The 12,542-nt window shown below is 39.0% G+C and overlaps 1 protein-coding gene across 1 annotated transcript in view; it reads left to right on the forward strand.

Moving 5' to 3' along the window:
- The first annotated feature begins 9,957 nt into the window (after positions 1-9,957).
- Loxl2 (Lysyl oxidase-like 2) overlaps positions 9,958-12,542 on the forward strand; it is a 33,568-nt gene continuing 30,983 nt past the window's right edge. Inside the window, exon 1 of the mRNA XM_089240046.1 lies at positions 9,958-10,759. Within this exon, the coding sequence (XP_089096172.1) occupies positions 10,480-10,759 (280 nt within the window). The 5' untranslated portion in view covers positions 9,958-10,479. The remainder of the gene's footprint in view (positions 10,760-12,542) is intronic.

The raw sequence follows: 12,542 nt of genomic DNA on the forward strand, positions 1-12,542 counted from the left end.
TGAAAGCAGCGTTGTCGGTTAGTTTTTGCTGTTTTTTCATAACTTTTCTCTCCCCGGTATTTGAATTCAACTACTGTATCTTAGCAAATATAGCATTTAGAAACTTGGATTTTTTTTTTTTCTGTTGGCCTCAGGAGATACAGGGCGACAACTTTCTAATTAGAAGTTGGAGGACGGGGGGGGGGGAAGTGACGTATAAAAAAATGTATGATTTTGTGACACATTGTATTTCAACTCTCCAAACTAGTGCAGGGTAATTTTTTAACGTCTTCTGAGCATTTTTCAAGTTGGAATCATACATCTACGACGGACGTTGATGAGATAGACGCCACATTAGCATTTACAGGTCACCCTGTATATCACAGGTTACATACATACCTACCTATCCTCCTATCAGCAAAGCAAATAAACCACCCCTTTCCTATTGTATGCGCAATAACGACAAGAACAAAAATTGAGAGGCAATTGGTCTAACGCGTGAAATGGTCACGACGTTCGCAGAGCAGAGCCCTAGCAGCGCATCTGGATAATAATTAAATGTGTGTGTGAGAGGTTGCGCAATTCCTACAAATTTACTGAAAGTACTTCAAAAAGGCTTGTTAACCCCCGACAGTTCCTTACGCAGTTCCTACAAGGACTTCAGAGGCTTATGGACCACCTACAGTTCTTAAGGGTCTCATACCTTTTAACATGGTGAAAAACGATCCTCTAATAGAAATATCATTAAAAACACTATTTTTAACCAATCGATTTATTCCAAATGTTTTACACATGTTGTTGATTGTATGCGCTATCCTATGCTGGTTAAAAATGTATTAAAAACAGCTTGCGCGCATGATGAAATACCATGACGTCAATGTAATTGAGTAAAAATTGATTAAAAATAAAGGAAACTGTTCAATTCATGAAATGAAGCAAAAGGTTGAGATTTCATTGACTCAATCTTATTCAAAACTAGCTGATACCCGGCGACGTTGCCCGCCCCGTAAAAAAATTATATATGTATAGCTTATTAATTATTTCTTACTCAAAAAAATTTCTGCGTCAAGTAAGAAAAAATTACTTTTATTTTTAAATATTTTAATTAAAATCTTCAGGCAATCGCTTGTGGATACACAATATTTTTTATTTTTCCATCTGGTGTGTAGATGTACAAATTTTTGGGATTTCCAACACGCGAACAGGCGACGAAAAGCTGTCCGTGAGAAATACAGGGCTCAAGTAGGTTAATACCTGCCACTGCTAACGACTGGCCTCGCGCTTTGTTGATTGCCATAGGAAAAGCTAAAAGAATCGGGAACTAATCGCTTGAAAGTGAATGGCATTTCTTCAGTGATAATTGGGATGCGTGGAATGAAGACGTCTTCTCCTTTGGCACATACAGTTAGAATCGTTGCTTCAAGGATGTAATTGTGCAATTTTTTCACGCAGAGGCCGGTGCCATTGCAGAGTCTCGGTGTTTCCAAATTTCTTGAAAGCATTATAGGTACTCCGACTTTGAGGGTCAAGTTGTGTGGTGGCACACCCGGAATATCCAAAGGAGTTCAGAAATTCTGCAGGATACAGAACTAAATGTCTGCGCTGTGTCTGTGACAGTGTCAACCGATTTGTAAGATGTGAAGTCTCCCGGAATAATTTTTAGGATTTTTTCGTTGATCTTGTTCACACTGTCATTTTTCGGTACCAGAATCGCTCTCAGAAAGCCACTCATGGTTTCGGTGATTTTGTTGAATGTTTGGGAAGACTTTGTCTGCAAGTTCTTGAACTGAGTTTAACAACTGGCAAAATCCATTTGGTAACGTAATTGGTCCAGTGTTTGGGTCTACTGGTTGGTCAACTGATGTGAAAATGATAGAAGTGCTGAGTCATTTTGCAGTTGAACTCGCATGTTGGTGGATAATGATAATTTTTTAACTTCGTGCCAGAGTGTTGATGATTTGAGGCAAACATTGAGTTCATCAGTTGGCGTTGAACATTTTTATTCCCAGTTTTGTCAGCGTAGTTGTTGTTCTCTGTTGTTAGCGACGTCATACGTCCAGCTTGGTCAGCGAATATTATTCAAACGCCTTTTACGCATTTTTTAAATTGAAACTATACCTATCTGGTTGATGAGATAAAGGCCGCATTATCACTTACAGGATTACAGGACAACCTGTATATAGGCTAGCAGAAATACCCGGCGCTTCCCGGGTTTTCTGCAATTAAATTGGAAAAGTGACAAACCGTTATAAAAGAATAAACTGTTATAATAACAGAAATAAAGGTGTGACAAACCATTGTAAAGGCACATATACACGTCTGAAACGCATTGTTGGAAACCACGGTAACCAAAGTAAACGTTCCGAAAGCAATTGTTGAGGTCCCAAAACCATTGTTGCCCGACAGTTTTTCGCCCATTTCGGGCATTTGCCCAGCTCTGACGAACTTTTAAAGTAGCCTACGGCTCAATCCCGGTCCTGTTTGGTATATATGCAAAATCTGGCGACGATCGGTCTAAAACTGTAGATTTGTATAAAGAGCATACATACTTACATACTTTCACATTTATATATAAGATTAAATTTCGAAATTTAAATTTTTTAAATTCCAAAAATTTTTTTAATTAAAATTTAATTTTAAATAATATTAGGAGGTAGGGGACAGAGCTGACGAAATTTTGCTGACAAGAGGGGGAGGGGTCAAAGTTTTGCTGACGGGGGGGGGGAAGTCAAAAATGGCTAAAAGTTTGCTGACGTGATATTTGAACGACCCCTAAGCCGTAAGTGGTCTCATACCTCTTAACATGAAGAAAAACTATCCTCTAATAGGGATTATATGTTGGGATTGGGATCAGAGATGTACACTGGGAGAGGGGGGGGGGAGGCATAGGGGGCTCGTGCCCACAGACGATCAAAAGAATCCATATTAAAATTAATTTTTCTATGCAAAAAATACTTAAAAAAATTACAATTTCGGAAAAAGATACCTTTATATGTGTCATTATAATAAATTTATGTTAATTTCAATGCTATTTGAAGGTTAAGAACTCAAAATTTCTCTTGAAGAAATTCATTGCGACCCACCCTCTAAGCCACAAATGCTAAACCCATGGAGTTATCTGATGTGGTCCGCGACCTCTCAAACTTAAGTTTGTAAAAATAACTAAGCGGCACATTTACAGACCACTTGTGACCCGTGGCACAATTCCAGAGCATTGAAGTGGCGCGTGGCACATTTTCAGATCACTCAAGTAGGCTCATGGTACATTTACAGATCCTTTAAGTGACCCGCAGCACAGTTCCAGAACCCTTAAGCGGTCCATGGCACATTTAGGTAACCCTTGAATGACGTGTGGAGCTTGTAGGGCACTCTTGCAGTTCTTAATATGTTAACTAAATCTTCAAGAGACTTTTAAGGCACCCCTGTATGGGATTAAGCAGTTCCTACGAGGAATTCAAGAAGCAAGGGGCGCCTGCAGTGGTATCCACTAGGTTGTGTGTGAGAACTTAAAAAGTCACCAAAGTCTTCAAGAGTCTTCAGAGGTAGCTGCTGAGGGAAAGGATTGTGCAGTCTCCTAAAAGGACTTAAAGAGGCTTATGGGATACCTGCAATGTGTTGGTGCAGTTGTCAAAGCTTTCAAAATTTCGAAAAGGACTTCAATTCTGGGGGGGGGGGGGGTTATTCGCTAAATGTTCCCAGAGCAATATTTACAAATTGCTTGTTCGGTTAAGTAGTAGCAGTGAACAGAAATTCAAGGATCCAGTTTTAACCATGATATCGAAAAGGAAGGGGTGGGTGACCGCAGGGCCGTTACCAAGATTTTTGCCGCCCCAACAACTTTAAAATTCGATAATTCCATAACGGTGTTCTTTGTTCCCACCCAAAACTGCCGCTCTCTAAATTTTCCCGCCCGGGGTAGTTGCCCCCTCTGCCCAGGGCCGCAACTAGTGGGGGAGCAGGCGGATCTCGTGCCTCGGGCGCTAGACCCGAGGTGGAAGCAAATTTCATTCTGAAACCTGTCTTTCAACGTTACAAGACAGCGTTAAAATGCGTGCTTGCCCCCGGTGACCGAGCATCTAGTTGCGGCCCTGCCTCTGCCTCCCTCTAGTTACGGCCCTGGGTGGCCGGCATACAATAACAGGCAAACATTAGTACAGAATGCGCAAGAATGCCAAAAATATCTATAAAAACAGATATTAATGAGAAAGTTCAAATAAGTGATGAAAATTCAAAATTTCAAAAAGAAAAGAAATAATTTCAGAGGTAAAATAAAAAAGAAATTGTTTTTTACAATTTTTCTGGAAAAAACAATTATCAATTGCAATTTGTTCCGGAAAAGAAGATTATTTTACCACTACAGAATTTATGAAAAGAATAATTTTAGGATTAGTGGAAGCCCCCAATAATTTGGGAGCAGCCCCCTCCATTTTGTTTAGAGCATAGGTGCCATCGACTAACCCGTTAGGGGCCATTCAATTATTACGTCAGCATCGATGGGGGAGGGGGTTTCCGATTTGCTGACTTTTGATGAATGGGGGGTGGGGTTGGATAATGCTTACGTCATCAACCACCCTTTATGAAAATATGAAATATTTTTAATGGCATCTTACTCGGTGCGTCAAAAACGAGGAAAACCTTTCGATAGTTTGCGGGCACTTAAAGTAACATTCCCCCCCCCCCCAATTGGTAAGCGTCCTACAGAGCCACTTTAGTGATCTCTAAATGTTTCGCGGATCCAAGTGTTCTGGAAATGTGTCCGGGCCGTTTAAGTGCTCTGGAACTGTGCCACGCATCATTCAAGTAATCCGTAATTATATGCCGCGGATCACTTAATCTGAAATGCGACGCGAGTAACTTGAGTGATGTAGAACGGCACTGGGGGCCACTTAAGTGCTCTAAAACTACGTCACATGTCACTTAAGCGATTTGTAAATGTGCCGCTTAGTTAATTTTTACAAAATTAGGTTTGAGGAGGGCAGGCCACATCAGATAATCCCAGGGCCTCATCCTCAGAGGATGCGGTTCGACGAGCCTAAATGCACATATGTCGTCGGCTAATTGAAAAATCTGACTGATTACAAAGAGCCTGCATGAAATAATCAGGCTACTACTACTAAGGGCCGTATTCACCGACATGGTTTAAACTGTAGTCACAATTTTTGGATAAGAGATCAAGATAGATTGGTTTAAAACCTGAATTTAACCAATCCGTTTCCATCTCTCATCAAAAAATTGTGAATACAGTTTAAACCATGTCGGTGAATACCGCCCTAAATCCCACACGCATCTCGTCCACATTCCTCTTCGGAATATCTAACAAATTGGTACATGTTGGAATTTGTGAGTACGTTTGTAAACCTAACGTGAAGTTTGTTACTAAACCAGACATGAATCTCGTCCATATTCCTCTGTGGAGCTTCTAACGAATTGGGACATGTTGGAATGTTTTTGTGTAATGCTTGTTATGTGTAGTGCTGCCATCTGTAATAAATTTTTTAAACTATGAGTTTTTTTCGCAACTCATAGTGAGTGAAATGTAATGAATGAATAATTATACCGTTGTAGGACTGTTGCTCTCTGCGGCGAGACTTTTTAACAAAGAGATCGGCTCGCATTCGCGCCTCGAAGTTGGGAACCGCAGAAAACCAACTTCAGCCGACCGCCACTATAGCGACAGCGGGTTTCAAACTCGGCGCTGAGAGCCCGTCGGTTTGACCCCTCGACCACCACAGTTGCGACATTAGGTTGTTTGACGACGTTTGAGGAAGAAAAATAGGGGAAGGGTGGTGAGTGTGATCGATAACGAAGGGAGAAAAACCCACTCCACTAATCTCCCCTTTTTTCTTCCAGAAAGATAGGAAAAAATAACAGTTTCGGAGATATATCACTGGTACTTCAACGAAACATTTTGTGAATTTGTTGCCAAAATACCATCAAGTGCGGGTCGGAAGGTTTGAATGACCCGAGCAAGGTATAGGCCTATTATTTAATAATATGAGGAAGAACGATTTTGATGCGTACTTGATATATTTCAGTAAGCTGTTAAAAATTTCATGTAGATTCTAATTATTAAAAAACAGTTGGTGTACTTCAAGGCTTTACATTTCGTCCATACTTTATTTTTATCATTCTTTCTTTCAAACCGAGCACACCTAAGGTCTATCGCCACGAGCAATTTACTACCTATTGAGTTGTGCCGAAACGTAAGTGGCCATACGTCCCGTATTTCCCGGGACAGTTGTGGTTTATCCCGTTTTTCTGGCTGTCCCGAGTTTTTTGCAAAAATGACCCGGTTTTTTTTTTCACGTATTTTCTACAAAGCTTACGGTTACTACTACTTAACTGTACACGCACGTAATACAAATTTTTTCCGCGGAATTTCTAGTGAATTGACGTCTACTGGAATGTGTATTTTGAGTGTATATGCGGCCCTAAAACGTGTTCATGCTGTCAGAGTTGTGCTTGTCTCGTGTTCTTGCTGGTGCTGCCATTTGTCTCCTATATGCTGAAGTAAAGATGATAAATGCTTGAATTCTCATGTTATGTATGTATTTCATATTTCTATCATGTTGAAGGTGTGACTGCTTTCTGCGGAGAGACTTTTTGAATAGTCTCTTTCTCACTACTACTACTGAACCATACATGAACCTCTTTCATCTTCCTCTGCGTAACTTCTAACTAATTGGAACATGATGGGATGTGCATGTACATGAACTTAACGTGAAGTTTGTTTCTGTGTGATGTTTGTTATAGTGCTGCCATTTATTTTTCGAACTATGAGTGAAGTGTAATGGTTTAAGCTCGCATTATATGCAAATCCATATGCATATTTTGGCCTTTTTTTAGCATTAATGCATACAAATCCCTAAAATCAAAGAATTTTCAGAATAAGCGCATATTTTTGAATATTTATTTAAGCTCAATCACTTTTTTTTGCATATTTTTTTAAATAAATATCATAATATTTTAACATCAACGGCTTTTATTCCCGCAGGTGGGATTTGGTGAATTGATAGAGATGTTTTAATTATTTTAATTATTTTATCATTCTCGTCTTCACCACGGTAGGGATCAGACGTGTTTTTATCACTCTCCGCTTGCCGGCCGATAGCCGTAGTTCTAGCCGGGACAGTTGACGAAGGATTATCTGTGGCGTCGGTGCGCCAGTTTGTGATTTGCTTCGTTCTCGAAAAATTTCCTTCGCTTATTTATTTATTTTATTTTTGATCAAACTCTTCGGTGTTTTCTTTAGATTTTTCTAGATTGTGTGTTTATAATTCTCTTTAGTTTGATTTCATCACCAGATTTTTAGGACAGCCTTTTTGGATTTGTGAGACAAGTGTTATTTATTACTATCTACACTTTTAATTTTCATTGCGTACTTTCGATCGATTTAAATTTTTTTTGACGCTTCGTTTAATTTTTATATTGTACTTTCGTCAGATTTTTTCACTTGTTTCTTTGTCGATAGTCTATTTTTTTTTTGCCTAGACTTGTATAGGAGGGAATATCTGGTTCTTTGTTTACCGCCGCTTTGGTGTTTTTCCCGCTTCTTTGATACAATTTCGTGGATTTTTTGGGCGTTAACGTTAGCAAACAGTCTAAACTTCTTAAGCTGGGAAATAAGATAGAGCTAATACTAATTACCATATTTTTTACGGTCATTGTATAATATTTTATCATGTAAATATCCTTGATCCGTTGATCCTTGTTTTATAATTGCATTTTTAATTGGGTTGCTGTGTTTTAGAAATATATAACGTCCATACTTGTTAAGGGAATCTTTCTCAGCCACCTCGTTGGGCATTTTGCCTGTTGTGGCCTTGTATTTGTATTATTGTATTTTTCAAATGCCAACTGTTTTATTGTACGGCCGAGATTACACTATTAAAAGTTTGATAAAATATCTTTTAAATAAACACAAAACTTGAAGCAAAAACAACCAATAAGCCTATTGACTACATTAGCTCGAATGTAATCGATACGCTTAATGGTCGCATTCTTTAAGTTTTATAAAAGAGCTTTTATCAAACTTTTATAGTTTAAGGCCGGGATTAAACTATAAATGTTTGATAAAACATTATTTATAAAATTTGAAAAATTCCACCAATAAGATGACCGGTTGCATTTACTCGAATGTAACCGCTGTGCTTGTTGGTTGCATTTATCGAGTTTGATAAAAAAAACTTTTATCAAAATTTTACAATGTAATACCGGCCTAACGCTATTTCTAGAGGTTTATGCTGAACCTCATTTTTTTTAGAAATAGTGTCGAAATTCTTTTTTACTGGTACAGTGTAACTTCGATATAACGATACTCTGCGGATCAAGAACACATATCGTTGTACAGGGATTATCGTTTATCGAGAGGCAGAAATTTAACATTAGAATGTCGATATATGTAAAGGAGACTTGAAAAATCATCGTTATAGAGGGATTTATTGTTATATCGAGTATCGTTGTGCTCGTTGTATATCGAGTATCGCGAGGTTTCCCTGTATTTCGTTATTAAGCAGCTACAACAAACTAAAAATTAAAAATGATTAAATAAAAAATATGTAGAAATTATCTGTATATACAGTAGGCCTATATACAGGGTGTATAGCAAAGAGGGGGTATGGCCTTTTACTGGCGAACCGTTGATCCTAGGGTTATACTTCCATCTAGAAAAAGTTTTCAAATAATGTGCAGTACTCAGATATGTCAATCATGTTGCAAGGGGTTGTTTAGTTATTAAAATAAAAAAAATTAAATGCGGGCAAAACGGTTTTTCCGCATTTAACGCTCTTTACCAAACATAGATATAATATGACCATTAATCTTATGTCTATGTTCCCAAATTTCTTCGGTTCTTTGAATTCGAATATCTCAGCGAATATTGCACTAAGAAACAGGGAGTTTTTTTTTACGTTGGCATCAAGACAGACAGGACAACAACTTTTTAATTGGACTTTGGGGCACACGGGGACTGTATAAAAAATAAGTTTTTTATTTTAATAACTATGCAACCTGAAACACGAATGACATATTTGAGTACTACACGTTATTTGGAACCTTTTCTAACTGGAAGTATAACTCTAGGATCAATGGTTTACTAGTAAAATACCATGTCCCCCTCTTTGCTATGCATTCTGTACATAGATATATATGGGGATATTTTTTGTTAATGAACATGCACTAAGAAATAGAAGATGTGCATTTTACTAACGCATGAGCTTTTTTTTTTTTCGCACGGTGATTTTTTAATGTAGGGCTATATTTCACATTTTTGGTACGTAGCCTATTTTGGAATTTTTAACTTCCCAGAATTTTTGAGAGCACTAGCATATTTTGGATTTTTTAATGCATATTCTGGCATTTTCAAGTGCATATTGTTAGAGAATATTTTGAAATTTTTTTAGTGCATATAATCCAGGCTCTAGTAATGATTGAAGATCTGTACCGTTGTACGTTCGTTTCTGTCTGTGGCGAGACTTTTCAATGGAGAGATCAGTTCCCGCAATATTCACGCGTCGAAATCGATAATCTCTTTCTCACTACAGGATTCACAGCTTGCGCGTCGCAATCAACACATTTTACGCAACGATGGTGACTTCATCGGAAAACCACGAAGCTTAGAACCGTCTGTGTCTATTAATTGATTAATTACCATCAAACCAACCCTCATTTATAACATCACCCAGAGAACAACAACAAAAAAACTTCCGTAATGAAAATGTTCAAGGTGTTGTTGCCCCATCTTGCTCCCCAGTCCATGGTAAATTGTGGGAAAACGGCAGCTACAAGGAAAAACGATACGACGACAGCATCTCGTTGCTAAACTCGGAAAACCCACCCAATAAAAACATTTCTAACGCCCACATTAACGTAAGAGAAAAAAAAAACAAACTTGTTTTCACAACGAAACATAAACACCAGCAAAGGCGACAGACAGACTATGGATGAGTGGAAAATCCCTGAGGGATTTTTGTTCCTTTCAATATTTTACTCGACACAAACTTCAGATTTAGCTCAGATTATCTCTGTAATAACCAAGATGGGGGGGAAAAGCCTAATCCAGAAATCCTTTGTCCACCAAACAGCCTTGTCAGAGACGACTTTGAAAAATTAAAAAGAAAAAAACCACATGTTATCCATCAAGATCAGTGACCGTTGACTAGAAGAACATCTGGTTCGCGTTAGTGTTAAGTGATACCTCAGGGTGCCTGTCATGGAGCCAGTTACGTAAGATTTAAGGCTGTTGCATTCGCTTTTGCGGCTTCCGGGATTCCCAGCCAACAGTTTTGTTTTGTTTTTATTGGGATTATTTCAGAATGAAATCATTGTCAAGATCATCGTCGGGATCGTCACAGGATGGGATTTTCGAAAATGTGAGTCACGTTATATCGGAAACGTTCGTTTAGTGTGTCGTGCCTGTTATCTCGTCCGGATCTTTTCGGTGGATACCGTCGGAGGATTTCTTGGGTGCGCGATATTGGTGGAAAAAAAAGGAAGAGGACTATGTTGGTGCCGTCTCGGATCCTATGCCTAGTGACTTGGCTCTTTCAATTGTTTAGTGCTCAAATAAGGACTACTGGTGGTAGCCCGCAGGACGGTCGGATCCGTCTGGTCGGTGGACGCGCTGCATCTGAGGGTAATGTGGAGATATTCCACGCCAGGCGTTATGGTTCGATATGTGACGACGAGTGGGATATGAGAGAAGCTCAAATCGCGTGCAAATGGCTCGGATATCCAAACGCTGTGAGGGCGACTCTCAACTCGGAATTCGGCAAGAGCAGAGGTAAGTCCGTTCAATTCTCCTTTAATGTCGTCAAGCTAGCGACCGATAATTCTGTGGGCACCTCAGTGTATCGTGATTGGGCAGTTTTGGCTCTCGGTGCTTTCTGCTGTTACGGTCTCGGACCTCTCGTTGTTGTAAATTCATCGAAATCAGTTTGAGTCGAAATCAGTCACTCGGCCTAAGAACATACGAAACAAATTCTCTACCTACCGAACCTGGGGCGACCACCCGATAGATGGTGTCTTCACCCCCCCTCCCCCCAACTAGTTGGAAATTACCGTATGTCGATATGTGACTGGAGTTGGTGTGCGGTGAAATAGTGGTTTGGCGATAGCGAGTGATTGAGTAAGCAAGTGGTTGACTGGGTGATGAGTAGGTAAGTGGGCATCAGTGAGGAAATGAGTGAGTCAGTGAGGAAAAAAAAGTGAGTGACAGAATTGTTGAGAAAATGATTAATGAGCAAGTTACTCACTAACTCATTTGTTCGCTTTCCCAGTTGCTCACTCGTTTCCTAACTAACTCACATGCTCTCTCGCTTAATTTCTCACTTACTTGCTGACCGACTCGATCACTTGCTTAATCTTTCACTCACTTATTTGTGCTCACTTGCTCTATAACTCAGACACTTATTTTCTCCGTCATCTGCTAACTTCACCACACTTTCCTTACTTGCTCATTGATTCACCAGATCTTTCGGTGGCGAACGACTGGTGTCAGTGAATTTTCCGTTGATGAATTTCAATTTCGGTGAATTGCGAGGTAGTGGATGCTACAGCAGTGGTTCTTGGTCTTTCCCCCCCCCCCCTCTGCTGCACCCTTAGGATAACGCGCTTTCTATTTGTTAGAAAATTTAATTTCTTGCAGTTAATTACATCAATTATCCAGTAATTAATTTCCATAAAATCCCTTTAAAAATATTATTTAATTCCCTTTTTGGCTACAGGGAATTTCTATTCACTAATATATATATATTTTTTGATAATAATAATTTTTAATGATTTCGAAAACTAAACTGAACAAAAAATTGTCACTATATTATTTAAAATTTTTTAAAAATTTGAGAGAAAAAAGAATCAATACACATTGTTCTTCATTTATGGATACCAGCCCTAACAACAATATATGTATATATGTCCCATCAAGCCCACGTATACTCTGCACAGCCAGATTCCTCGCTTGGAATACATAAGAAATGCCCGAAGAACTGTACCTATACGACCCATAGTTTTCGAGAAAAATGAGAAAGAAAAGTATGACGTCATATCCGGTGCAAGAAAAGAAAACTTTCCACGGCGCGCGTGCGCATGCCCCGATATGCGCGGTAGATATTTTGAACATCTTCCTATGTAAACCTATGCAAATACCGATGTGTTCATATTTCCAATAACGTTTTTTTCCCCTTCGCATCGGATATGACGTCATACTTTCCTTTCGCATTTTTCTCGAAAACTATGGGTCGTACAGGTACAGTTCTTCAGGCATTTTTTATGTATTCCAAGCGAGGAATCTGGCTGTGCCGAGTTTGGGTGGTCTTGATGGGACACTCTGTATATATAACTGCCAAAGCCTGAAGTTGGCCACTTCGTGAACTTCCCGATCCATATATATATCGATCCCTATGATTTGGGGTCATCACTATGTTTGCGTGTTTTTTGTGATAATTATCGTCATTTTTTTAAAATTAGTCATAGCTAACCATAATTATTATGATCAGCTATGGCAACCCTTACGATAAAAGGAATTCGATATGGATATCTAAGTGATACATATATAGGGATCGACA

This window comes from Pholcus phalangioides, unplaced genomic scaffold, assembly GCF_987345545.1.
Source record: "Pholcus phalangioides strain wild (caught in Gottingen) unplaced genomic scaffold, Ppha-v1.0 ptg000012l_1, whole genome shotgun sequence".
Taxonomy (NCBI): domain Eukaryota; kingdom Metazoa; phylum Arthropoda; class Arachnida; order Araneae; family Pholcidae; genus Pholcus; species Pholcus phalangioides.